The following is a 25,412-nucleotide window of genomic DNA, read 5'->3' as shown; positions in this document are numbered from 1 at the left end:
AAGGGGAGGAAGAGGAAGAGAAGGGGTGATGGCGGGATTAACCGAAGAGGAATTAGGCTTTTAGGTGATGGCGGGGTTAACCAAAGAGGAATTAGGCTTTTAGGTGATGGCGGGGTTAACCGAAGAGGAATTGGGCTTTTAGGTGATGGCGGGGTTAGCCGAAGAGGAATTGGGCTTTTAGGTGATGGCGGGGTTAGCTGAAGAGGAATTGGGCTTTTAGGTGATGGCGGGGTTAGCTGAAGAGGAATTGGGCTTTTAGGTGATGGCGGGGTTAGCTGAAGAGGAATTGGGCTTTTAGGTGATGGCGGGGTTAACCAAATAGCAATTGGGCTTTTAATTGGGCTGGGTTAAACAGATGAAGAAAATTATGTGGGGAAAAGAGGGGGTGGGGACAACAGTGTGTGTGTGTGTGTGTGTGTGTGTGTGTGTGTGTGTGTGTGTGTGTGTGTGTGTGTGTGTGTGTGTGTGTGTGTGTGTGTGTGTGTGTGTGTGTGTGTGTGTGTGTGTGTGTGTGTGTGTGTGTGTGTGTGGTGTTCTGGATCAGTATACCATGAGATGCTGTGTGTGTCTTAGCTTCCCCTCCACTCCATTTCTGTAATTGATCCGTTTTTTAAAGATAAAAAAATATTTAAAAAATTGGCCTCATCCAAATGCTATTTCTAAAGCCCGGAGAGAGGCGGAAGAGGAGGAAGAAGAAGAGACCGTTGAGTGTCAGGATTGCTGCAAAGAGCTGAGGCGATGGGGAGGAGAACGACGGAGAGGAGAGGAGTGACAGCAACACAAATATGAAAAGTGTAGGAGAAAGAGGGGATTGCTCAGAGCGCTAAAGGGGAGGAGGTGGAGAGGGATGGGGCGGGCGGGCGTAGGAATGGAGGGTGGGGTAGAAATAGAGAGAGCGAGAGAGGACAGGGAACATACATTGTAACAAAGACAAGTGGGTATAACACAATGGCATCCGGTGGGAGACTTGATAGACAGGGAGCAAATAAAGTATCAGCTACAGGAGGCCAGACAACGAACAGAGAGATCAGGAGAGAGAGAGACTAGCACGAAGAATACAGAGATCAGAGAGAAACATTGGAGGGAAAGGAGGGAGCGATGAAGGGGGTGAAGGGCTGAGTGGTGGAGGCAGACAGGAAGAGAGGGGAGAGAATAGTACACTTGTTTTTGAAGCTGCTACGAAGCCATTGACATCGGATGGTCTTTGTTGGAAGGGGGCAGGGTTTCGTGCTTTCTCTCTCTTTCCACTCTTTGTCTTTACCACCATTCCCCAGTAAGCCTTCGTTCTGTCTTGAAGTTGCCTAAGCTAGGCTGAAACTCAGAGTGGCCTGTCACTGAAAGATCACCATCTAGGCTGCTGATCACCCCAGAAAACAAGTCAGAATTACTACTAGGCTGAGTAGTATTGTCCTGTTTCTGTTACTGCTTTTTTTTTGTCTAAACCCAGTGCTGAATAGTGCATGTCATTTTCATCTGTTCTGTTGGAGCAGACAGACTACAAATCAGAGGCAGGAAGACTTCCCATGATCCCTACTGTTACCACTAGATAACAACAACACACAGAAGTGTGTACTCATTCTCCAAAGATTTTCTGTTAACATACAATATAATTTTCACTGTTTTCACTCACGCACACACACACCCTCAGTGCTGGTCTCTTCTCTGCTGTGTCTCCCAGGGCTGTTCTCCCATCAGCAGTCATGTAGTGTGTGTGTGTGTGTGTATCTCCCAAGCAGGCACGCAGGGTCTACTCTGATTTCCCAGCAGTCAGTTGGTTCAAGGATCAGCCCACCACTGACAAGCCAGCACAGGGTGTGTGTATGCCTGTGTGTGTGTGCGTGCATGTGTGTGTGTCTGTGCTAGCTTGCCTGTGTGTGTGTGTGTGTGTGTGTGTGTGTGTGTGTGTGTGTGTGTGTGTGTGTGTGTGTGTGTGTGTGTGTGTGTGTGTGTGTGTGTGTGTGCGTGTGTGTGTGTGTGCATGTGTATGTGTGTGTGTGTGTGTGTGTGTGTGTGTGTGTGTGTGTGTGTGTTTGCGTGTGTATGCGCGTGTGTGTGTGCATGTGTATGTGTGTGTGTGTCTGCACTAGCGTGCCTGTGTGCACACCCACACCGTCCCTAATCGCCAGTCATTCAAACACACACATTTGCCTCAAACAAAGATTCCCATGAAGTTCTCCTTAGGGTTTTATCTAACATTTCTTTTGTATTAAATATTCTTGGAATGTTCTCCTAACATTCACTATAATCCTGTGCACAACATCTGCAACAACCACCACAGAACATTCCCCAAACGTTCTCATTAGGGTTCCAGGTAATGTAATAAATAACACAATGTAGCAGAAATGTTTTCCCAGCAAACCAAAAAGCCACGGATGTAGGATGAGGACAACACCTGCTCCACTACCTCTATCGGCTGAGCCCAATCTGTCAGAGTCGTTGTCAGTCCATGAAGAGGCCAGCATGTTAGCATGTCAGCCCATGAGGAGGTTAGCATAGTTACTGCTTCGACTTCCACAGCCCAGTTAGCTCACCATCGCCCAGCCCCAACCTCATCACGGTGAGCATGTCTTCACGAGTCAGAATCCACCTCAGGATTTGCCTGCAGTTGACGAACCACCCACACAACTAAAAATGTGAGTGTTCCCCACTCCAGTGATCAATGGAAAATACAGGTGTTTCTCATGGAAGTGGTATGGATAGTTTTATTGGCTGGGATACAGTTCGATCAAGGGAAGCTCTTTTCTGTAAAATGTGTAGACATTTCCCCAAGGCCACTATGGAAAGCTCATTTGTTCGAGGCTTGGAAGCACATTGGCGAGGCATGCTTCATACCCAACTCGTTTGCACTGAATAAATGTTAAGGCTTCAGTGCAAGCAATCGAAATCAAAGTCGGGGTAATGTTTTAAATCAACTTAACCCCGAGTCCATGGACTATTCATTTGTAGAGAGGAATCGTGATCACGTCAGTAGTTCAGAACATTGTTATGCATAACACTACGTGGACATAGGGAGATGGAATGAATTTTGCAATATCGAAATATGATTTTAACAAATATAAATCGCCGAGAGCAGCTGCCCAAATACGCTAGACTCACGAGTCCAGAATGAACCGTGTTTATTCAGCAACTGCGTCAGAAAATGGGGGTCAGGAAAGAATTCTCATCCGGTATTGAAGTTTTTGACAGCTGCAGCCCTGACATTTTCCCTAACATCAATAGACTACTAAGGGCCATTATCACCCTATGACTTCATGTATTGTTGTGAGACTATTCTCCACCACAGGCCGTATCAAAACATCCATCAGATCTTGCATGCCGACTGCAAGTCTCAACAATGTAGCCCCGTTGTCCTTTGAAGTGAAACCCTTCAGACTATGATATAGCCACATCTCCATCTTCAACACCAAGCCAATAGGCGTCTACGCCGTGTGCTGTAAAACGTGAAACACACAAGAAACGTAAGCCTGAATACTGTTTCATTACGATTTAGCCTAATGTTTTCATGCCTGCCTTGGTAGGTCAGGCCTATGTGTGTGAGGTTCAAAGTCAGCTACTGTATTCATATCCACTGTGATATTAGGCTATGTATGATGATTTCATGTTCTCATGCCATGTTTATGTTTGCTGATTCAAGTGAGCTATTGTATTCATACCCGCCGTGGTATTATGTATAGTGATTTCATGCCTGAATGCCTGGAGTAGCGTTCGCTTATTCAAAGTGAGCTATTCATTCCATACCCGCTGTACTGTTCAAGATTTTTTCATATGGCAAAAAGTGTACACTTTTGGGCTTAATGAAAAAAACGTTCAGGCCTTTCTGTTATTCCTTGCTTCTTTATGCAATAGTGCAATATACTTTTTGCGCACATTGCAATCCTTTGCGGAGCTGGTGTCCGGCGGATGCGCTGACCATGGTCCTGAATACAACCGTTGTGCCTGTATGGTGGATGGCTCCTTCGAGTGGAGGTGGTCGATCTGATTTGATAATATGTTGGTTATTTCATGAGGTTGGACAGACGGACTGAACACTTCATCCATTATTTTGTGACAGTATAGTTTTTCCAATTACATCACAACACTTGTCTGCTGTTGTAGAATCTCCCTCTCGCTTTGTAGGTGATAGACATGTCGTGTATGTCATTGTTTGTTTACTGTCAGAGTAGGACTTGGACAGTCGGCCTGTTTTGTCAGCGGTGTTGTAAGTGGTTGTGTAGTTGCGTATCCTATACCCACTTTTTTTTTCAGTGGGCATTGCACAACTCACATTTTAATAACCACTAATGCATATCAAATTGTTTAGTGGAGGTATACGCCCTATCAAGTGTCTAGTGCAATAGAGAAATCATGCACGAAGTAGCCTACACAAACACAAATCACATGAAATATTTGGCAATATGGGTTTGAAAAGTGCGAATGTGAAACCACAGCATAGGCCTATATTATTAAGCACCACGGCCAGGTAATGCGGCTTGGCCATGAGCCCGCCAAAGTCGGATCAAAGATTTAAGCACCAGACAGCTCCGCACTCCGCTCTGTTCTCAGAATCCGGATATTAGCATTCACAACGAAAATGTTGCATTTATTCCCATGTTTCATGAGTTATACAGTTGACCGTCTTTATTTTGCTTCTCGGTAGAAGAGTTTAAGGGACAGTCTATGGGGTTTAGACCAGGGCCTCGACTCGATCCGGTAATTTATTCAAGAATAGTAATATTAGGGTAGAAATATGTGGCAACCATGGTGTATGGAATTAGATGTAGCCTCGGACTTGTTTTGTTACCCATAAATCTAGCAAAACGCACATTACAGAAATGAATCAGCAGCGACTAGCATCCAAGCCTTCAGCCGCTGTGAAGTGTAGGAACTCCTCGAGTAACCGATTGGCATGTAACACACCACCACATAAACCTGCTATGCGTCTTACCTCTACGCTAATCTGGTCTAATGTAGCAGCCGTTAATGTCTAGGCTTATTCTTTACATTGAACTGAAATATACACGCAACAGGCAACACTTTCAAAGATTTTACTGAGTTACGGTTCGTATAAGGAAATCAAGTCAATTTAAATGAATGAATTAGGCCTTAAACTATGGATTTCACGTGACTGGTTTATACAGTTATGCATATGTTGGTCACAGACACTTTAAAAGAAAATAGGGGTGTGGATTAGAAAACCAGTCAGTATCTGGTGTGACCACCATTATTCTCACGCAGCGCGACACATCTCCTTCACATACAGTTGATCAGGCTGTTGATTGTGGCCTGGGGAATGTTGTCCCACACCTCTTCAATGGCTGTGCGAAGTTTCTGGACATTGGCGGGAACTGGAACACGCTGTCGTATATGTCGTTTCAGAGCATCCCAAATATGCTCAATGGGTGACATGCGTGGTGAAGATGCAGGCCATGGAAGAACTGGGACATTCTCAGCTTCAAGGAATTGTGTACAGATCCTTGCGACATCGGGCCGTGCATTATCATGCTGAAACATGAGGTGATGACGATGGATGAATGGCACGACAATGCGCTTCAAGATCTCGTCACGGTATCTCAGTGCATTCAAATTGCCTATCGATAAAATGCAATTGTCGATAAAAATGCAATTGTGCTTGTTGTCTGTAGCTTATGCCTGTCCTACCATAACCCCACCGGCCACCGCCACCATGGGGCACGCTGTTCACAACGTTGATGAGCAAATCGCTCAGCAACACGACATCATCACGCTGTCTGCCATCAGCCTCATGCAGTTGAAACCGGGAGTCTTCAGTGAAGAGCACGCTTCTCCAGCGTGCCAGTGGCCATCGAAGGTGAGCATTTGCCCTACAAACTGCAGTCAGGTTAACACCCTGGTGAGGATGACAAGTAAGCAGATGAGCTTCCCTGACATGGTTTCTGACAGTTGTCAGGGTGGCATTGTGTTGTGTGACAAAAATGCACATTTTAGAGTGGCCTTTTATTGTCCCCAGCACAAGGTGCACCTATGCAACGATCATGCTGTTTAATCAGCTTCTTGATATGCCACACCTGTCAGGTGGATGGGTTATCTTGGCAAAGGAGAAATGCTCACTATCAAGTTTGTGCACAACATTTAAGAGAAATATTTTTTTTGTGCATATGAAAAATGTCTGGGATCTTTTATTTCAGCCGATGAAACATGGGACCAACACTTTACATGTTGCATTTATATTTGTGTTCAGTATAATTCTGCATGTCATCTGGTTGTATTTTGCATTGCCATAATTGTAGGTCATTCAAAGTAGCCTACATCTGTTTCTCATCATTTGTCACACAGAGCACCTTTCATTCGCCAGGCAGGTCATTTGGGAAAATGTCCCTTGCACCACGACTGCACCATTAATGTTTGGATATTTCTTCTGAAATACGACGTCCCAGTCAATTTTACTCAGGCCCAGCCACACAGCAATGTCTGCCTATGCCTCTGCCATAACTTAATGAAATGATCTGATAACCTTCAAAGAACATAGACCAGGTATTCTGTCAACATTCTTACAACATTATAAAGTCAAATACAAATATTCATTTCCACAAAGTTTGCTGCTTCAGTGTCTTTAGATATTTTTGTCAGATGTTAGTTACAATGGAATACCGAAGTATAATTACAAGCATTTCAAAAGTGTCAAAGGCTTTTATTGACAATTACATTAAGTTGATGCAAAGAGTCAATATTTGCAGTGTTGACCCTTCTTTTTCAAGACCTCTGCAATCCGCCCTGGTATGCCGTCAATTAACTTCTGGGCCACATCCTGATTGATGGCAGCCCATTATTGCATAATCAATGCTTGGAGTTTGTCAGAATTTGTGGGTTTTTGTTTGTCCATCCGCCTCTTGAGGATTGACCACAAGTTCTCAATGGGATTAATTTCTGGGAAGTATCCTGGCCATGGACCCAAAATATCGATGTTTTGTTCTCCGAGCCACTTAGTTATCACTTTTGCCTTATGGCAAGGTGCTCATCGTGCTGGAAAAGGCATTGTTCGTCACCAAACTGTTCCTGGATGGTTGGGAGAAGTTGCTCTCGGAGGATGTATTGGTACCATTCTTTATTCATGGCTGTGTTCTTAGGCAACATTGTGAGTGAGCCCACTCCCTTGGCTGAGAAGCAACCCCACACATGAATGGTCTCAGGATGCTTTACTGTTGGCATGACACAAGACTGATGGTAGCGCTCACCTTGTCTTCTCCGGACAAGCTTTTTTCCGGATGCTCCAAACAATCGGAAAGGGGATTCATCAGAGAAATTGACTTTACCCCAGTCCTCAGCAGTCGAATCCCTGTACCTTTTGCAGAATATCAGTCTGTGCCTGATGTTTGTCCTGGAGAGAAGTGGCTTCTTTGCTGCCCTTCTTGACACCAGGCCATCCTCCAAAAGTCTTCACCTCACTGTGCGTGCAGATGCACTCACACCTGCCTGCTGCCATTCCTGAGCAAGCTCTGTACTGGTGGTGCCCCGAACCCTCAGCTGAATCAACTTTAGAAGATGGTCCTGGCGCTTGCTGGACTTTCATTGGCGCCCTGAAGCCTTCTTCACAACAATTGAACCGCTCTCCTTGAAGATATTGATGATCCGATAAATGGTTGATTTAGGTGCATTTTTACTGGCAGCAATATCCTTGCCTGTGAAGCCCTTTTTGTGCAAAGCAATGATGATGGCATGTGTTTCCTTGCAGGTAACCATGATTGACAGAGGAAGAACATTGATTCCAAGCACCACCCTCCTTTTGAAGCTTCTAGTCTGTTATTCTAACTCAATCAGCATGACAGAGTGATCTCCAGCCTTGTCCTTGTCAACACTCACACCTGTGTTAATGAGAGAATCACTGCCATGACGTCAGGTGGTCCTTTTGTGGCAGGGCTGAAATGCAGTGGAAATGTTTTTGGGTATTCAGTTCATTTGCATGGCAAAGAGGTACTTTGCAATTAATTGCAATTCATCTGATCACTCTTCACAACATTCTGGAGTATATGCAAATTGCCATCATACAAACTGAGGCAGCAGACTTTGTGAAAATTAATATTCGTGTCATTCTTAAAACCTTTGGCCACGACTGTAGTTACAGTGATTTCGGAAGGTATTCAGATCCCTTCCCATTTTCCATATTTTGTTACTTTACAGCCTTATTCTAAAACGTATTACATTTAAAAAAAATCCTCATCAATGTACACACAATACCCCATAATGACAAAGCAAAAATAGTTTTCAGAAAGTCTATTATTATTATTTTAATACCTTATTTACATAAGTATTCAGACCCTTTTCCATGAGACTTGAAATTGAGCTCAGGTGCAACCTGTTTCCATTGACCATACTTGAGATGTTACTACAACTTGATTGGAGGCCACCTGTGATAAATTCAATTGATTGGACATCATTTGGAAAGGCACACCTGTCTATATCAGGTCCCACAGTTGACAGTGCATGTCAGAACAAAAACCAAGCCATGAGGTTGAAGGAATTGTCCGTAGAGCTCCGAGACAGGATTGGGTCGAGGCACAGATCTGGGGAAGGGTAACAAAATATTTTTGCCACATTGAAGGTCCCGAAGAACACAGTTGCCTCCATCATTCTTAAATAGAAGAAGTTTGGAACCACCAAGACTCATCTTAGAGCTGGCCTCCTAGCCAAACTGAGCAATCGGGGGAGAAGAGCCTTGGTTACACAGGTGACCAAAAACCAGATGATCAAAATCAAATCAAAATCAAATCAAATGTATTTATATAGCCCTTCGTACATCAGCTGATATCTCAAAGTGCTGTACAGAAACCCAGCCTAAAACCCCAAACAGCAAGCAATGCAGGTGTAGAAGATCACTCTGACAGAGCTCCAGAGTTTCTATGTGGAGATGTGAGAACCTTCCAGAAGGACAACTATCTCTGCAGCACTTCACCAATCAGGCCTTTATGGTAGAGTGGCCAGACAGAGGCCACTCCTAAGTAAAAGGCACATGACAGCCCACTTGTAGTTTGCCAAAATGCACCTAAAGGACTCTCAGACCATGAGAAACAAGATTATCTTGTCTGATGAAACCAAGATTGAACTCTTTGGCCTGAACGCCTAGTGTGAAGTTTGGAGTAAACCTGGCACCATCCCTACGGTGAAGCATGGTGGTGGCAGCATCCTGATGTGGGGATGTTTTTCAGCGGCAGGGACTGGGAGACTTGTCAGAATCGAGTCAAAGATTCTTGATGAAAACCTGCTCCAGACCACTCAGGACCTCAGACTGGGGTGAAGGTTCACCTTCCAACAGGACAATGACCCTAAGCACACAGCCAAGACAATGCAGGAGTGGCTTCAGGACAAGTCTCTGAATGTCCTTGAGTGGCCCAGCCAGAGCCCGGACTTCAACCAGGTCTCTCTGGAGAGACCTGAAAGAGACCTGAAAATAGCTGTGCAGCGACGCTCCCCATCCAACCTGACAGAGCTTGAGAGGATCTGCAGAGAAGAATGGGAGAAACTCCCCAAAATACAGGTGTGCCAAGCTTGTAGCGTCATACCCAAGAAGACTTGAGGCTGTAACCGCTGCCAAAGGTGCTTCAACAAAGTACTGAGTAAAGGCTGTGAATACTTATGTAAATGTGATGTTTACGTTTTTTTTTTTTGTAATAGATTTGCAAACATAAAAAAAAACTGTTTTTGCTTTGTCATTTTGGTGTATTGTGTGTAGATTGATGAGATAACATTTTTGGTTTAGATTAAGGCTGTAATGTAAAAAAAAAATGTTAAGGGATCTGAATCCTTTCTAAATGCACTATATGTCCTGCGCAACCTAAAACAAACATTGTATGAACGTCAGCACAACCAGACAGTTTTAGTGTTTGGGAACCTATGACTTGTCATATCCCTACAATGTTCCCACAACCTAAATAAACATTCTGGGAACCTTTAAAGACAAAATGTGTCCTGGGCACGTTCTGGTAGCATCAGGCGAATGTTTTTTCCACCCTAAAATAAAAAAATGGTAGAATCATCCACACAACTGGGCAGATTTTGTGTTTTGTGACGTCCCCAAAATGTTCTCACCAGACTGTTTCCACAACCCAATGAAACATTCTGGGAACGTTTAAAGAACAGATGAAACGTGTCCTAGGAATGTTCTTGCAACGTCAGGTGAATGTTTTATACAAACATTCTATGATCGTCAGCACGACTGGACAGTTTGTGTGTTATGAGAACATTTTCCGCTACCTAAGGAGTGTTCTGGGAACTTTCCCAGAGCACATTTTTATTTTGCTGGATGAAACCCTACCTTCCACTAAGGGGTTAATCTCTAGGTGAACGGAGTGGAACGGTTATCCGCCATGTTGGTTTAGGACTGAGGCAGAAAACAGTGGGAATTGAACAAATGTCTGTTCGAAATGATTACTGAATTAGTACCCGTTTCTGGGATTGGTTCCACTATACCAAATCCCACTCTAAATCTCTGCCCCCATCATCCTTTCCCCGCCTAGCTACCAGTTTTTTTCTATAGGCTTCCACTTTCTATCAACCTCAACAGGGAGGGCCATTGGTCCTGTAGAGCTGCAGTGAGTGCAGGGTTTTGTTCCAGCCCAGCTCTAACAAACTCCTTAACCTACACAGTATCCTAAATCTCTAATACAGTACCTTCGAGTCATCCAAATGACATCTACTCATATCGCCCTACTGTCTGTCACTACAAACCAACACTTATAGTGCGTACTGGGGCTCATCAACATTCATCCCAACCGCCAACTTTAGATAGGTCACACAGACTCTCTATAACGTTACAGTAACGTTAGATAGGCCACACAGAGTCTCTCTACAACGTTACAGTAACGTTCGGCTGAGGAGCCAGGCCTGCTGGTCTTCTCTAGTTACTGCACAGTGAAGTTCAGGCATGTCTCCAGTCTCACAGCTCACGACTCATCCCGTTCTCCTTTCTCTACTCGTCCTTTACTCTTTCTCCTCTTGTCTCTTCCTCTTCTCTTCCCCTCTCCTTCTTCCCTTCTCCCCTCCTCCGTTCCTATTCTCCTCTCTCCTCCCATCTTGTCCTTCCACGTATCCACACCTCCCGTTCTATTCTAGTCTGGTCCTCTCATATTACATTGACATTCTAGTCATCCAGCAGACGCTTTTATCCAGAGCGACACACAGTTAGTGCATTCATGTTGAGAGAGCTAGGTGAAACAGCCACGCCACAATCATAGTGGGGGACTGAGATCTTATTTCAGACACTCTTTGAAGAGGTAGGGTTTAACATAACAACTCTAGTGTTCCGTCCTGGGTTTGCCCGTCCACTTATGTCTTACACAGAAACAGACATCTCCACTGTACACGGAGTGACTAACCCACTAAGAGACCCACAATGGAGGAAGTGGAGTACAGTGTGACTTCTTCCAGGGTTTAGTTAGTAATTAGAGGGAAAATACCCAGACAGCCAAGACATCAGTATGTTTTGTGTTGTTTCAAAAGACTGACAATAGACTTGTGATGTGATGTCTGGGAATGAGAGATAGGATGTGTGTGTGTGCACGCCTGCGCGCACATGTCTGCGTGTGCATGGGTGTGTGTGTGTGTGTGCACCTGTGTCCCTGCCTGTGGGCGCGTGTGCATGGGTGTGTGTGTGTGCCTGTGTGCGTGCGTGGCTGTGCGCGCGCGCGCGTGTGTATCCCCGTGAGAGGAGACGGAGAACAAAGATGAGATTCTGAGACATCAGCAGAGATCCTGTGGCCCAGAGGCAAAGCTGCTGTTACAGGAGCCAAGGCCTGTGTACTGCAGGAGCACACAACATCAGAGAGAGAGAGATGGGAAAGAGAGATAGAGAAAGAGAGAGCGGGGTGGGAGAACGAGAGGGGCTAAAAGGAGAGAGAGAGACGGAGAGAACGGTGGAGAGAGAGAGAAGGGGGGAGGAGAGGGGGAGGGAGAGAGGGAGACGAGGAGAAAGAGAGAGAGAGAGAGAGAGAGAGAGAGAGAGAGAGAGAGAGAGAGAGAGAGAGAGAGAGAGAGAGAGAGAGAGAGAGAGAGAGAGAGAGAGAGAGAGAGAGAGAGGAGAGAGAGAGAGAGAGGAGGTTGTTCCCACAACCCAGTGAAACATTCGGGGAACTTTTAAAGACCGTGAGGGAAAAAGCAAAGAGAGCAAGTTAGACAGAGAGAGAGAGCGGGAGATGAGAGGGCTGGAGAAAACTCTGAGAGAGGGAGAGAGAGAGAGAGAGGGAGATGAGAGGGCTGGAGAAAACTCTGAGAGAGGGAGAGGGGAAGAAAGGAGGTGGAAGTGAAGGGGACGAGAGAAAGGAAAGAGTACCAAAAACAAGAAGGAGAATGGAAAATAAAGAGCCACTCAAAAAAAGGAAAGATGAAACAAATTAGAGGTGGAGATGGAAAGAAAGAAAACGAATGGAGGGAGAGTTGAGTGCACACACACCACCACAACAGATCTACCTCTCCATTTTCCTCCACCATCAACATGGCACCACCATTAAGAATGCACTCTGGCGAGCTCATCTTAAAGCTACTACAATACCTAGCGTCTCTGTCTATATACAACTTGTTTCATCTTCTCTCCATTGGGAGAGAACTCACTATAGCACCCATAAGTATTTGGAGCCTAATGTATCAAAAGTGCGATATAAATGCAGTTATTAATATGTTCATTACAACTATTACACACAGGGTTCTCATTAACACAGAGTCCATTGTAGCCTCAATTCCCATAGTCATTATAATGTGATGTAGAAAGTATAATATATCGGATATGACGTTGTCTACTCTTTCCAAAGCAGATATCCGCTATAGTCTGAATGTAGGTTCGGTAACATGTTTATTTGTGCTGGTTACACTCTTGGCATGTAAGGTCGAAGACACCCCTTTCCATGGACATGCTATTGTTCTGCTTTACTGTAAATAGAGTTGTTTGTCAGGGTTTGTATTGTGCTGTATTATAGGTACAGTGGGGTTCCGAAATTATTGACACCCTTGATAACGACGAGCAAATACTGAGCTATATTGTATGTTAAAAAAAATGGGGAAATTATATTATTTTATACTAGTACAATTGCTCAGAGAAAAATATTTTTTAAATACATATCTCAAAAAGTTAGGGGTCAAAAGGATTGACCCCCCTAAATATTCTTATAAAATAGTCAAAAGCGTAGTATTCAGTCCCATATTCCTAGCACCGCCATGACTACATCAAGATTGTGACTCTACATGTATCCTCACTGCATCCCACTGCTGGCTTGCCACCAAAGCTAAGCACGGTTTGTCCTGGTTGGTCCCTGGATAGGACACCAAATGCTACTGGAAGTGGTGTTGGAGGGCCAGTAGGAGGCAGTATTTCCTCTGGTCTAAAAAAAAAGATGCCAATGCCCCAGGGCAGTGATAGGGGACATTGCCCTGTATAAGGTGCCGTCTTTCGGAATAGATGTTAAATGGGTGTCCTGACTCTCTGTGGTCACTGAAGATCCCATGGCACTTATGTTAAGAGTCGGGGTGTTAACCCCGGTGTCCTGACTCTCTGTGGTCACTGAAGATCCCATGGCACTTATGTTAAGAGTCGGGGTGTTAACCCTGGTGTCCTGACTCTCTGTGGTCACTAAAGATCCCATGGCACTTATGTTAAGAGTCGGGGTGTTAACCCTGGTGTCCTGACTCTCTGTGGTCACTAAAGATCCCATGGCACTTATGTTAAGAGTCGGGGTGTTAACCCTGGTGTCCTGACTCTCTGTGGTCACTAAAGATCCCATGGCACTTATGTTAAGAGTCGGGGTGTTAACCCTGGTGTCCTGACTCTCTGTGGTCACTAAAGATCCCATGGCACTTATGTTAAGAGTCGGGGTGTTAACCCTGGTGTCCTGACTCTCTGTGGTCACTAAAGATCCCATGGCACTTATATTAAGAGTAGGGGTGTTAACCTCGGTGTCCTGACTCTCTGTGGTCACTGAAGATCCCATGGCACTTATGTTAAGAGTCGGGGTGTTAACCCTGGTGTCCTGACTCTCTGTGGTCACTAAAGATCCCATGGCACTTATGTTAAGAGTCGGCGTGTTAACCCTGGTGTCCTGACTCTCTGTGGTCACTAAAGATCCCATGGTACTTATGTTAAGAGTCGGGGTGTTAACCCCGGTATCCTGACTCTCTGTGGTCACTAAAGATCCCATGGTACTTATGTTAAGAGTCGGGGTGTTAACCCCGGTATCCTTGCTGAATTCCCAAAGCCCTGATACCATCCTCGCCACTTAATCATCCCCAATTTACAATTGGCTCATTCATCCCCTCTACTCTCCCCTGTAACTATTCCCCAGGTCGTTGCTGTAAATGAGAATGTGTTCTCAGTCAACTTACCTTGTAAAATAAGGGTTAAAAAAATACATAAAAGATTGTGACTCTACAAACTTGTTGGATGCGTTTGCTGTTTGTTATGGTTTTGTTTCAGATTATTTTGTGCCCAATAGAAATGAATGGTAAATAATGTATTGTGTCATTTTGGAGTCACTTTTATTGTAAATAAGAATAGAATATGTAGCATCCACATGAATGTAGAAGTGTTTAGAAACATATTCTATTCTTATTTTCAATAAAAATGACACAATACATTATTTACCATCCTTTCTATTGGGCACAAATCATCTGAAACACAACCAAAATGAACTGCAAATGCATCCAATAAGTTTGTAAACTTACAAGCATGATGTAATCATTGAGTGCTAGTAATATGGGACCAAATACTAAACCTTTGACTATTTTATTTATAAAAATCTTTAGGAGTGTCAATCATTTTGACCCTTACGTTTTGAGGAAAGAAAATGTTCATTGATAAACAGAATCCCGTTCTTTGAGCAATTGGATTAGTATAAAATATCAATTCAACTAAAAATGTGCATACAATATAGCTCAGTATTTGAGTGATTTATTATATACAGTCATTATTGCTGTTCTCTATCTTTATCAAAGGTGTCAATCATTTCCTTTCTGTTTTACTGAGAAATCCACTATAGAATCCACTGATTCTAAACATTTTTCAAAATGTCTGATCAAATTTGGATAGTTTCTTGGTAAAATATTGAAGCATTTCTTGGTAAAACTTCAATGAGATGTTTCTAAGTTTTGTCCTTGGATCAACGAATAGACAGGTATTTCATAACACACTGAGAGGGTTTGAGTATATTCCAGTGAGTGCGTGGGACGTTGTCTCTGTTTGTGTGTGTTGTGTTTAAGTTAGGGGCTCAGGTGGGCCTCAGTCCTTTCTGATCAAAGCTGACAAAGTGGTGTGAGAGAGGAGGACGGAATGATGCGCGTCGCATGTGCACGCATGCACGCACGCACACACACACACACACACACACACACACACACACACACACACACACACACACACACACACACACACACACACACACACACACACACACACACACACACACACACACACACACACACACACACACACGCTTTCCGACCCCTTGACCTTTTAACATTGTGTTACAAGGTGGGATAAACTTGATTTTTTTCGGGTCAAAGATTTACACAACATTTTCTAACGTCAAAGTGGAAGAAGAAAATAACATTTGTAAAGAAGAAATAAATAATAATAATTAAACACTAACGTATCTTGATTACATAAGTATTCAACCCCCTGAGTCAATACATGTTAAAATCCTATTTGGTCTTGAATTGTATAATATTTTCACTGTATTCTTTTTAAAATTCTTCAAGCTTTGTCAAGGTTGTGGTTGATCATGGCTGGACAGCCATTTTCAAGGCTTGCCATTGATTTTCAAGCCGATTTAAGTCAAAACTGTAACTGGGCTACTCAGGAACATTCAATGTCATCTTGGTAAGCAACTACAGTGTATATTTGGCCTTGTGTTTTAGGTTATTAAACCAGGTTTTCCTCTAGGATTTTTCCTGTGCTTAGCATTATTCCATTTCTTTTTATCTAAGAAAAAAACTCCCTAGGCCTTGCTGATGACAAGCATACCCATAACATGAAGCAGCCACCACCAAACTTGAAAATATGAAGAGTGGTACTCAGTGATGTGTTGAATTTGCCCCAAATATAACACTTTGTATTCAGGACATACAGTTAATTTCTTTGGAACATTTTTTACAGTTTTACTTTAGTGCCTTGTTGCAAACAGGATGCATGTTTTGGAATATGTTTTATTCTGTACAGGCTTCCTTCTTTTCACTCTGTCATTTAGATTAGTATTGTGGAGTAACTACAATGTTGTTGATCCATTCTCAGTTTTCTCTTATCACAGCCATTAAACTCTGTAACTGTTTACGTCCACATTGGCCTCATAGTGAAATCTCTGAGCAGTTTCCTTCCTCTCCGGCGACTTAGAAAGGACACCTGTGTCTTTGTAGTGACTGGGTGTATTGATACACCATCCAAAGTGTAATTTATAACTCCACCATGCTCAAAGGGATTTTCAATTTCGGCTTTTTTATTTTTACCCATAGCTGCTCATCTTTAAGAGGCATTGTAAAACCTACCTGGTCTTTGTGGTTGAATCTGTGTTTTAAATTCACTGCTTGACTGAGGGACCTTACAGAGAATTGTATCTGCGGGGTACAGAGATGAGGTAGTCATTCAAAAATCACGTTAAACCCTGTTATTGCACACGGAATGAGTCCATGCAACTTATTACGTGACATGTTAAGCACATTTTTTTGCACCTGAACATATTTAGGTCATAACAACAGGGTTGAATACTTATTGACAACGTTCCCTCATAAAAGCTCCCCGGGAATATCAGCCTGCGCAGAGGAGCACAAGATTGAAATGTCTAAGTTTTCCCCTTTTACTCAACACCATCAACGTTTCCCTCTGCTGTGCGACTTGTGATCGAATCAACGCAACATTAGCCACTAACAATGCAACGTACCGAAACAAACAAACTACGCAAGAGATGTTCTTGTCGGCAGAGTGCATTGGAGTAGGATTCTGTTGTGTTGACAGGACCGACTCTACACAGACCGGTGCACAAAAACCAATCAGAGCTGCCGTATCCCCATATGCAAATAGACCATTGCCATATATGGATCTGTGCCATTCACCTGGACTGTGTTTACAGCATGAGTTTTGAGATCAAAGCAAGAGCTGCATGTACATTTGTTCATATTCTTTGCTCGTTAGTGAGTTATTAGCCCAGTTAAAGAGAACTTGTAGTCAGCAACGGAGGAGTGGTCGATTCTGACAGGAGCATGAAACATGTGCATTTCTCGCCATGTTTGAAAAGCAAGTCAGGTGAAGCCCTTCTTTTCGGTCTTAAAGGGGCTCTGTTGTATTTTGAAACCGGCTTGAATAAGTAGCCAATAGGCAGAGGGTAACATATTTAGTCTGATTCTCTGCAATAATGGTCTGGGAATAATAATGCATTTTATTTCTGTAAAGAGGTTCCTTGCGTTGTGTCACGTCTAAGTACAGCCCTTAGCCGTGGTATATTGGCCATATGCCACACCTCCTCGGGCATGATTGCTTAAATAACCTCTGTCCAAACACTTGAACCCAGGGAAAAGCATACTATTTGGGATTGGCCCCAAGGGTCCACAAAGGTGATATAGCACTGACGGGACACTTAGTCGTAACAGGAAGTCAGAGGGATATTAACAGGAAGAAGATGTTACAGTAGTACACATACTTGGGCTATGTCCCAATTATCTCTCCTCTGTCCCAAAGTGTGCACTTGTTCACTTCCCTTTACTGATTTGAAAGGAATGACTGGTATGAAGAAATATGGTGTAAACTCCCACTAGCTAATGCCTTCACCAATCCAATGCTTTAAGGTTTGTGGGAACTAGTGAACGAGTATACACTTAAGCAGAAAGAAGATGGGATGCACCCAGGGCCTTATTCAGGAAGTCCCGACATCGAACAACAATCTCTTTCGATGTATGATGATTCTGCCTCCAGTCTGACATTAATATCTGGCAAATAAAGGTATCATTTCAGCTCTACATATTACATTTCAATCTGCAACATTGTAAACAGTTAAATGCTCCTGAATGACCTCCGGGAGTGAGTTATTTATTCGTTTGTTTCCGTGTACTTGGAAGGTGACATGGGAGAAGGTCTAATACACAGGTATGGGTTAGTATTTGACATTTGGATGTTATGAGGCCTAAGTTTCTGTATTTTCTAAAGAAAGGTGTGCTATAGTAAAACGGTCCTTTCACGAAGGTAACGAAGCATCAGAAGTTGGCCCATAAACAGGCATCTAGTAGCCAGGTCAACTTTCACATAAAAAAAAGACCCAAGAAATATCAAAAGAACACCCAAGAGAAAAAGATTCCCTTTCGTACTCAAAATGAGCTGTAAGAAGAAGATAATCCATCATATTGACAGCAGCCATTTTTCTTTACGCTCAGGAAACGACTCCAAAAGGCAAGACGGTATCATCTGAACTGTGTGTTACGTGTTTGTAGCGAACAGTGTTGTTGTGTCTCTTTCTATTGAGAAAAGTCACCAGGAAGAGATCTTCATTCTGATAAACAGGGCAATACGGTCGTTCTTCCATTTCTCCCTCTCTTTCTCTATTCGACTCACCTAATAACGCTATTGTCACCTTGACCTGTGAAGCTAGGCCCATGCACAATGGTCCAACCATTAGCCACGTTTCAAGAACTATTCAGCTGTAATGACGATGGCAGAAAGTTGTTGTCTCCCTGCCTAGTCAGTCAGTCAGTCAATATGTCTGAAATATGTTTTTGTCTATAATAAATCAACTGTAGAGACGACACAATGTTGATTTCATAACTATTATATTGGCCAAGGCCTGTCATCAAACTGTTATTAAGCTAATGCTTTTTCTCACAGACTGACTGAATAGAATGTGTGTTCTTTTGTATTCTAAATGAATGTGAAGATACTAAGTCAACACAGACAGCAACACCAACACATTGTATATATATATATATGTAAATGTATATCTTATATCTCATAGCTAATCAATGGCTCTAACTACATATCCCCAAAAATACTTTAAAAACAAGAAAAAAGGAAAAACATGCAACGCAAAAATACCTTCATCTCTCGGTCTGTTCATTGTAGACTCATCGTGTTTTTTTGTGAGCGGACCTATAGGGTGCAAGAAAAAAAGGGAGGGAAAAAGAGAAAAGAGAAAATTCAAAAAGGATTACTGGCAAAAAAAAAACGCAAAGACAAAAATCAAAAAAGAAAAGAAGAGCAAAAAAGACAAATCAGCAAGAGGTCGTCATGTTTTTTTCTTTTCTCTTTTTGAAAAGAGGACCAAAAAAAAACAAAACAAAAGCGCAGCATCACAGACACATTATAAGAAAAGACAACAAAACGCTTTTGTCAAGAGAAAAGAAGGAGCCCCTATGTCTGAAGATCCAGCACTGCGTCTCACCCGGGAGAAACGGATAAATGAGTTGTCCGTGGCCGTTAACTAGTTGCTTATTGGTTGTGCTGCCCTTTCTGGACCCATGTTTTGTTACTTGTGTTCAAGTTGTATTTCTGGCTTCAGGGGACCATAGTAAAAATCTATGGAAGGGGAAATAGAGAGTGACGTCCTGTGGTTAGAAACTCAACACCCACCCTTACCCTCCCCTTTCCCCCCTCAGAACCCCCAAAAAAGGACCATCGGGCATAGAGAGGTACCAAAGAGGAGAGGTGGGCCTCGTCAAGACGCCCTCACCCGTAACCTACAATAACACGATTAACCCCCTGTTGTGATTCATGAATAGCGTGACATTTTCTTCACGCAAACCCTGATACCCCCCCCCCCTTCCTTTTCCCTCTGTCACTACAGTTCCCACAATGATTGGTACTGCAACATAAATAATATGAGCACACTAGAGTAAACGTTTTTTTGGGGGTTAAAACACACAACCAAATGATATCTTTATTCGTCAGCCATCTCCAGCGAGAGAGACACAATGAAAGGAACCTGTAATGATGAGAAATCATGTTAAACGTGCGTTCCAAAACTGGAGACAAAGGTATGCAGTGTGTGTGTGTGTGTGTGTGTGTGTGTGTGTGTGTGTGTGTGTGTGTGTGTGTGTGTGTGTGTGTGCGTGTGTGTGTGTGTGTGTGTGTGTGTGGCTTAGATGTAACCCTCAAAGTTATCCCCCTAGTGAATAAGTAATTACATGTATAGCGCACAACAGGCTGTGTGTCAATTAGAAATGACATGTTGCTTGATGCTAGTTAACGGAGTGTGTGCGGTGTGGTGGGTAAAATGTGCATGTAATTCGATCCGCATCTGCCCACCAGCTATACTTGGCAAATGGAGGAGAGGGGGAGAGGTAAGAGAGGGAGAGAGATAGAGGGAGAAGAAGGAGAGAGAACAGAAAGAGATGCTTCTCTCTTCCTCCCCTCCTCTCTTCTTCTCTCCCAAATCGGTGAAAGTTTGCTGCTGAGGAACTAATGTTGTGATATGCAAAACAGCGATCAGGGAAGGGGCCAATCAGGAAAGAGGCCTGGGCTAACAGGAAGCACCATCTGCTGTTGGGATTACAGCTACCTCTGATATGCTGACAACCAGGAAGTCTGTCTGTCTCTGTGATTTGAAATCCAATGAAGTTATGTGTAACTGCTCAAAAATATCCAAACAAATGTCGTTAACTTATTGCAGCCCGGAAACTGATCTAAGGATACGATTACGGTTAGCTCGAGGTAAATGCTTGGCAAATACAACTCGTTAAAGGAAAACAAATAGGATTATAACTGATGCCTGTACTGTGTGTATGGGTTACGGCTTCACATGGGGTTGAATAAGGTAAAGATATTGGAGGCCACAGAGTGGTTATAGCGTATTGATAAGTCTGTATATAGACATCCATAAGAGTGTGTGATGGTATGGTTAACAGGGTTGAGAGAAGGTTATCCTCATATTGAAATAATCACCTGGGGAAAAAAAAGAATCAATTGAAAGGATGGTAAAACTGTTTACGAATGTAAAACGTTTGGTAAAACCTGCAGAATTTGCAACCCTTCATGACGATGGTTGGATGCAGCTGTGCAAATTAAATCCAGCATGTCAACCTGTCTGACATATCCTGTATGCACGTCATTCAGCATAACAAGAGGCCTATTTATAAACCGCAAAAAGAGAGAAAACTGTATGCACAACAGATGGAAAAGCCCCAGTCAATGAATGGCTCACTCATACAGTTCCCTGTATTTAGGCATCTTACAGTCACTCGGAGAAGTTAAGAGGTATCATCAGTGTTTACCGCAGCATTTTAGGGCAGAGAAAGTAGAAGAAAAGCTTTGCCAGAAGTAATTTTGTGAAGTGCTAAGAACAAGTATAAAATGAAACAATAACAGGGTTTGTTTGTAGGGTCGAGTGTTAGAATGTTATTGGAAACACTTTTGACATCCATCATGATACAGTAATTGACAATTGTACAATTGACTGTGTAGTTAATGAAGAAATACGACCACAGTCCTCTGTTCCATTACAGCCCCTCCTCCTCTATGACCTCCCCCTCTTTTTCACCCTTCTCTTTCTCCAAATATACCTTCTTTTCACCTTTACTTTCCTCTTCATCTCTCTCTGTTTTGCAGGTTGTCTCAGGGCAGAACAAACCTGGGTTTAAATACTATGTGAAATCTTTCAAATACTTTGAAGGTCATGAACAGTCAAAATCATGTTTTTCACGAAATTGGATGATATTTGGATGAAACCAGATCAATGTATGATGACTGAAGTATACAAAATGACTACATTGATAAAGTTTGATCATAAAGTTACTGGTCCCCTCCCCCTTGTCAAACACTTGGCGGGATTATTAAGGGGATAGGATGACATCACCCTAACTCTCAATTTAATACACCAATGGTAACATGATATTCTCTTACCTAATTTAAATAAGTCCCGCCTTGTAACCAACATCGGAGAAGGCGTGTTTGCGGAGGTAGGCGTGGTTTATATAGCTAGATAGCTACTCTACTGGTGCAGCAATTTGACTGTAGGGTGTCAGCAGAGATACGTATATGGCACAGATACTTAAGATGTTCGCTAGTTACTGACTAGCTAGGTCTTCAGCCAGCATGGTACAAAAGGGGGAAAGGGTTGTTCAAAACTCCGAAGCAGTTGTCAAGTCAACATTTCCGTTGACACAAGAGGCATGTCAAATGGGAGATGTTTACAAAACAATTCACGTCATTGACGCAATTTCAATGTTGAGTTGCTTTGTGGGTCACCAAATTTGCTGCAACACTGCTCACTGCATCAAGGTTTGCAGACGTAGGTGTTTCAAAGAGCTGTCGATCAAGCTGAGCTCATGAATATAAAGTCCCCGCCCACTCAGCCTGTCTTTTCAAAGTTCCTGGTAGTTAGCCATGAGAGAAATGTACATTTCTATCCCCCCGAAATATTATGGGCAACACTTTAGTCACTCAAAAGGCTATTTTACATGGGAATCAGAATGACTGTTCGGGACCTTTAAGCGTTTGCTCTGGCCTGCCTGGAGTGCCATATGGGTGGGGTTTGCCGTGTTCTGAACATTCTATTGGTTCCATAGAGCCAGGCAAGCTCAATCAAGCACAGCTAAAGTTTTTTGAAATTATTTTGAATCGTAGTTGTACCCAGGGCTGGTGCAGAGCAGCTCTACTTCCACCTATAACCACACACACACGTACACGTGGCCACACACACACACACACACACACGCACGCACACACACACACACACACACACACACACACACACAGCACCGCAGTCTCCCCCGCCCCCGCCCCCAGCTATAGCTACAGCTACAGTATGGACACTCACATCAGCCACACCACCCACAGTGTATGTGTGTGTGTGTGTGTGTGTGTGCGCGTGTGTGTGTGTGTGTGTGTGTAAGAGAGTCTCTGTCTGTGTGTGTGTGTGTGTGTGTATGAATCTGTCTATGTTTTGTGTGTCCGCACCAACCTGTATGTGTGTGTGTGTGTGTGTGTGTGTGTGTGTGTGTGTGTGTGTGTGTGTGTGTGTGTGTGTGTGTGTGTGTGTGTGTGTGTGTGTGTGTGTGTGTGTGTGTGTGTGTGTGTGTATGAATCTGTCTATGTTTTGTGTGTCCGCACCAACCTGTATGTGTGTGTGTGTGTGTCTGTGTGTGTGTGTGTGTGTGTGTGTGTGTGTGTGTGTGTGTGTGTGTGTGTGTGTGTGTGTGTCTGTGTGTGTGTGTGTGTGTGTCTGTGTATGTGTGTGTGTGTGTCAGAGTGAATTTGTGTACTGACAGTGTGCGCATGGTGTGTGCACGTACATCTATTAATATGTGCAGGCTAGCCCCACAGACTAAGAGTAAGTATAGTCTAGGTGTTGACAATGTAATTCAGCAGACAGCAGTGTGAGTGTAAAGTTGATGTACGAGTGGATGGGAGCGTCACTGACAGGTTGTAAGTGAACTAAAAAGATGAATGATGGACGTTGGACTGAGAGGAGTACAGGGGAGGGAGTGTGTGTGTGTGTCTCGTCTCTCAGTAGTATGAGTAACGTGACAGCGGGTCAGTGTTTTGTTTATGATGACTCACACATGATGCTTCTCTCGCCCAGGCTCCCCCTTCCTCACCCCTTCTCCCCCATATGAAAGAGTGTGTCGGCCACCCACCCATTCTGTGGCGCACGCCTTGTCAGCAGATGGCCACTCTGTGTGTGTACCATGACGCTATCTCCGATGCTATTTATTAATAGTATATTTAGATACACTACGTGTGGAAAAATCACCAAGTATGATTCATTGGTTTAGTCTGCCTGGTTCAGTTGTTGGGACAGAAGGCATTCCATCTGGCCTGAAATACACTCATTATTTGAGAAAGACCATTTAGAAAGACTGTTGAGGTTACTGAATAACATGGGTAGATCTGGCATCTCTATTTGTTGTCCAGTGTTCTAGCCTGAGATTAAAGTCCCCCCCCCTCCATTTGTCTCAATGCTTCAACAGTGTCTGAGAAGTCTAGATCTAGTCTTGCTGAAGAGAGAGAAGAAAGCGAGCGAGAGAGAGATCAGGGAACAAGGGACACTAACACAGATGTGTCTCTGAATAGAGTGGGAACGAGAGAAGGGGAGATAGAGTGATGGCGTGAATGAGGTAGGAAGCAAGGTGAGACACCAGGACAGATTGCCGTTTGAATAGAGGGAAGTAGAAACAGAGATGGGTGTAGAAAGAGCTCATTTGAAAGAGAGGAGTGGAGAAGAGTGGAAAAGAGAGAAGTTCCGAAATAGACCGTGTGAAGATAAAAGGTGAGAAAAAAAGGAAGCTAATAAGGAGTATTTGAAACTAAGATAGCCAGTGTGAAACATACTTATATTCATAATGGTATGAGAATGGGAGGTGAAAAGTGTAGAAGAGAGAGAGAGGAAGAGAGGGAGAGAAAGAGGGAGAGAGCTTTGACTTTTGGTCTTGCTTTATTGAAACATTCTTAATTCATTTAAAACTCACCCCCACTCCTAAAATAAATAAAAAATAAAAAATAAATAAAAATACACAAAAACCATCTCCTACAACCGTATATCCAAAACATCTTCCCCAGCAATACAGACAGCCCCCCCAACACACCATATCTCCTCAAACATCTCCACACATTTGATCATTTTATAGAACTCAAACTCAACCCTAAGGCGCGCAGAGACCATCCCATGAAACAGTAGTAAAGGGTCTGTTATCCCCCCACCTTTGACCCTGTTCCTCCTTGTTAGCCAAATAGCTAACTTTGCCTGAGCAAACAGAAAATTCAACAAAACACATTTTTCTTTCTCCTTACTCGAATACCTGTATCCCATTATAAACATCCCAACAGCAAAAACCACCCCCAACCTGTCACACAGACATTCCAACAGAGACATTAATGGCATTAACCTGGTGCACACAGAAAACACATGAATTACAGTTTCTTTCATTTGACAGAAAGGACACCCCTGCCCAATTCCCGGATCAACCCGTGCCAACCAGCTGTTAGTGGCCAGGGCTCCATGAAGAACCCTCCACTGGAGGTCCCCTGACCTCTTTGGTACTGGGGGTTTGTAGAGCGCCCTCCATCTAAAACCCACCATACTCTCCGCCCCACATACCCCCTGCCACTGATGTGCCTTCACTCCTGTTAGGCTTCTAATGCTCCTCACCTTAACGCAGAGGTTGTAGAGGGCTTTACCTCCCACCCCTCAAACTCCCCCAGGCTCGGAGTGTTAAAATCTAACAAGTCCTCCAGACCCCCTTGCCAGTCTCCAGTCTCTGCCGTCACCTGCAGTGGCGGGAACATTGGTGGCCCCTCTCCCTTTGGCCTCTCAAACACCCCCTTACCGGCTCAGACAGTGCCTCCTGAACCTCCTCCAGGAATCTCTCCAGCAGCCTAAGAGACGTTATTCCTGTTTGTTGCGCCAAGACCTCCGGGGTTTTCCACCCCTCCTCTCCCAGCAGTCTCAGGTCACCCAGCCTTTGTAAACCCCCTGCCATCAGTTGCCTCTGCAGGGTGGCCGACTGAACCG

At 43.6% G+C, this 25,412-nt stretch overlaps 1 protein-coding gene across 1 annotated transcript in view; it reads right to left on the bottom strand.

Moving 5' to 3' along the window:
• Positions 1-25,412, bottom strand: part of LOC118392728 (neuroligin-2) — a 149,080-nt gene that overhangs the window by 16,977 nt on the left and 106,691 nt on the right. The window contains exon 3 of the mRNA XM_052460743.1: positions 19,001-19,054. Coding sequence (XP_052316703.1) covers positions 19,001-19,054 — 54 coding nt within the window. The remainder of the gene's footprint in view (positions 1-19,000; positions 19,055-25,412) is intronic.

This window comes from Oncorhynchus keta, chromosome 13, assembly GCF_023373465.1.
Source record: "Oncorhynchus keta strain PuntledgeMale-10-30-2019 chromosome 13, Oket_V2, whole genome shotgun sequence".
Classification (NCBI taxonomy): Eukaryota; Metazoa; Chordata; class Actinopteri; order Salmoniformes; family Salmonidae; genus Oncorhynchus; species Oncorhynchus keta.
Note: the sequence above shows the minus strand (reverse complement) of the source record. Positions and strands in the feature narration are given on the sequence as shown.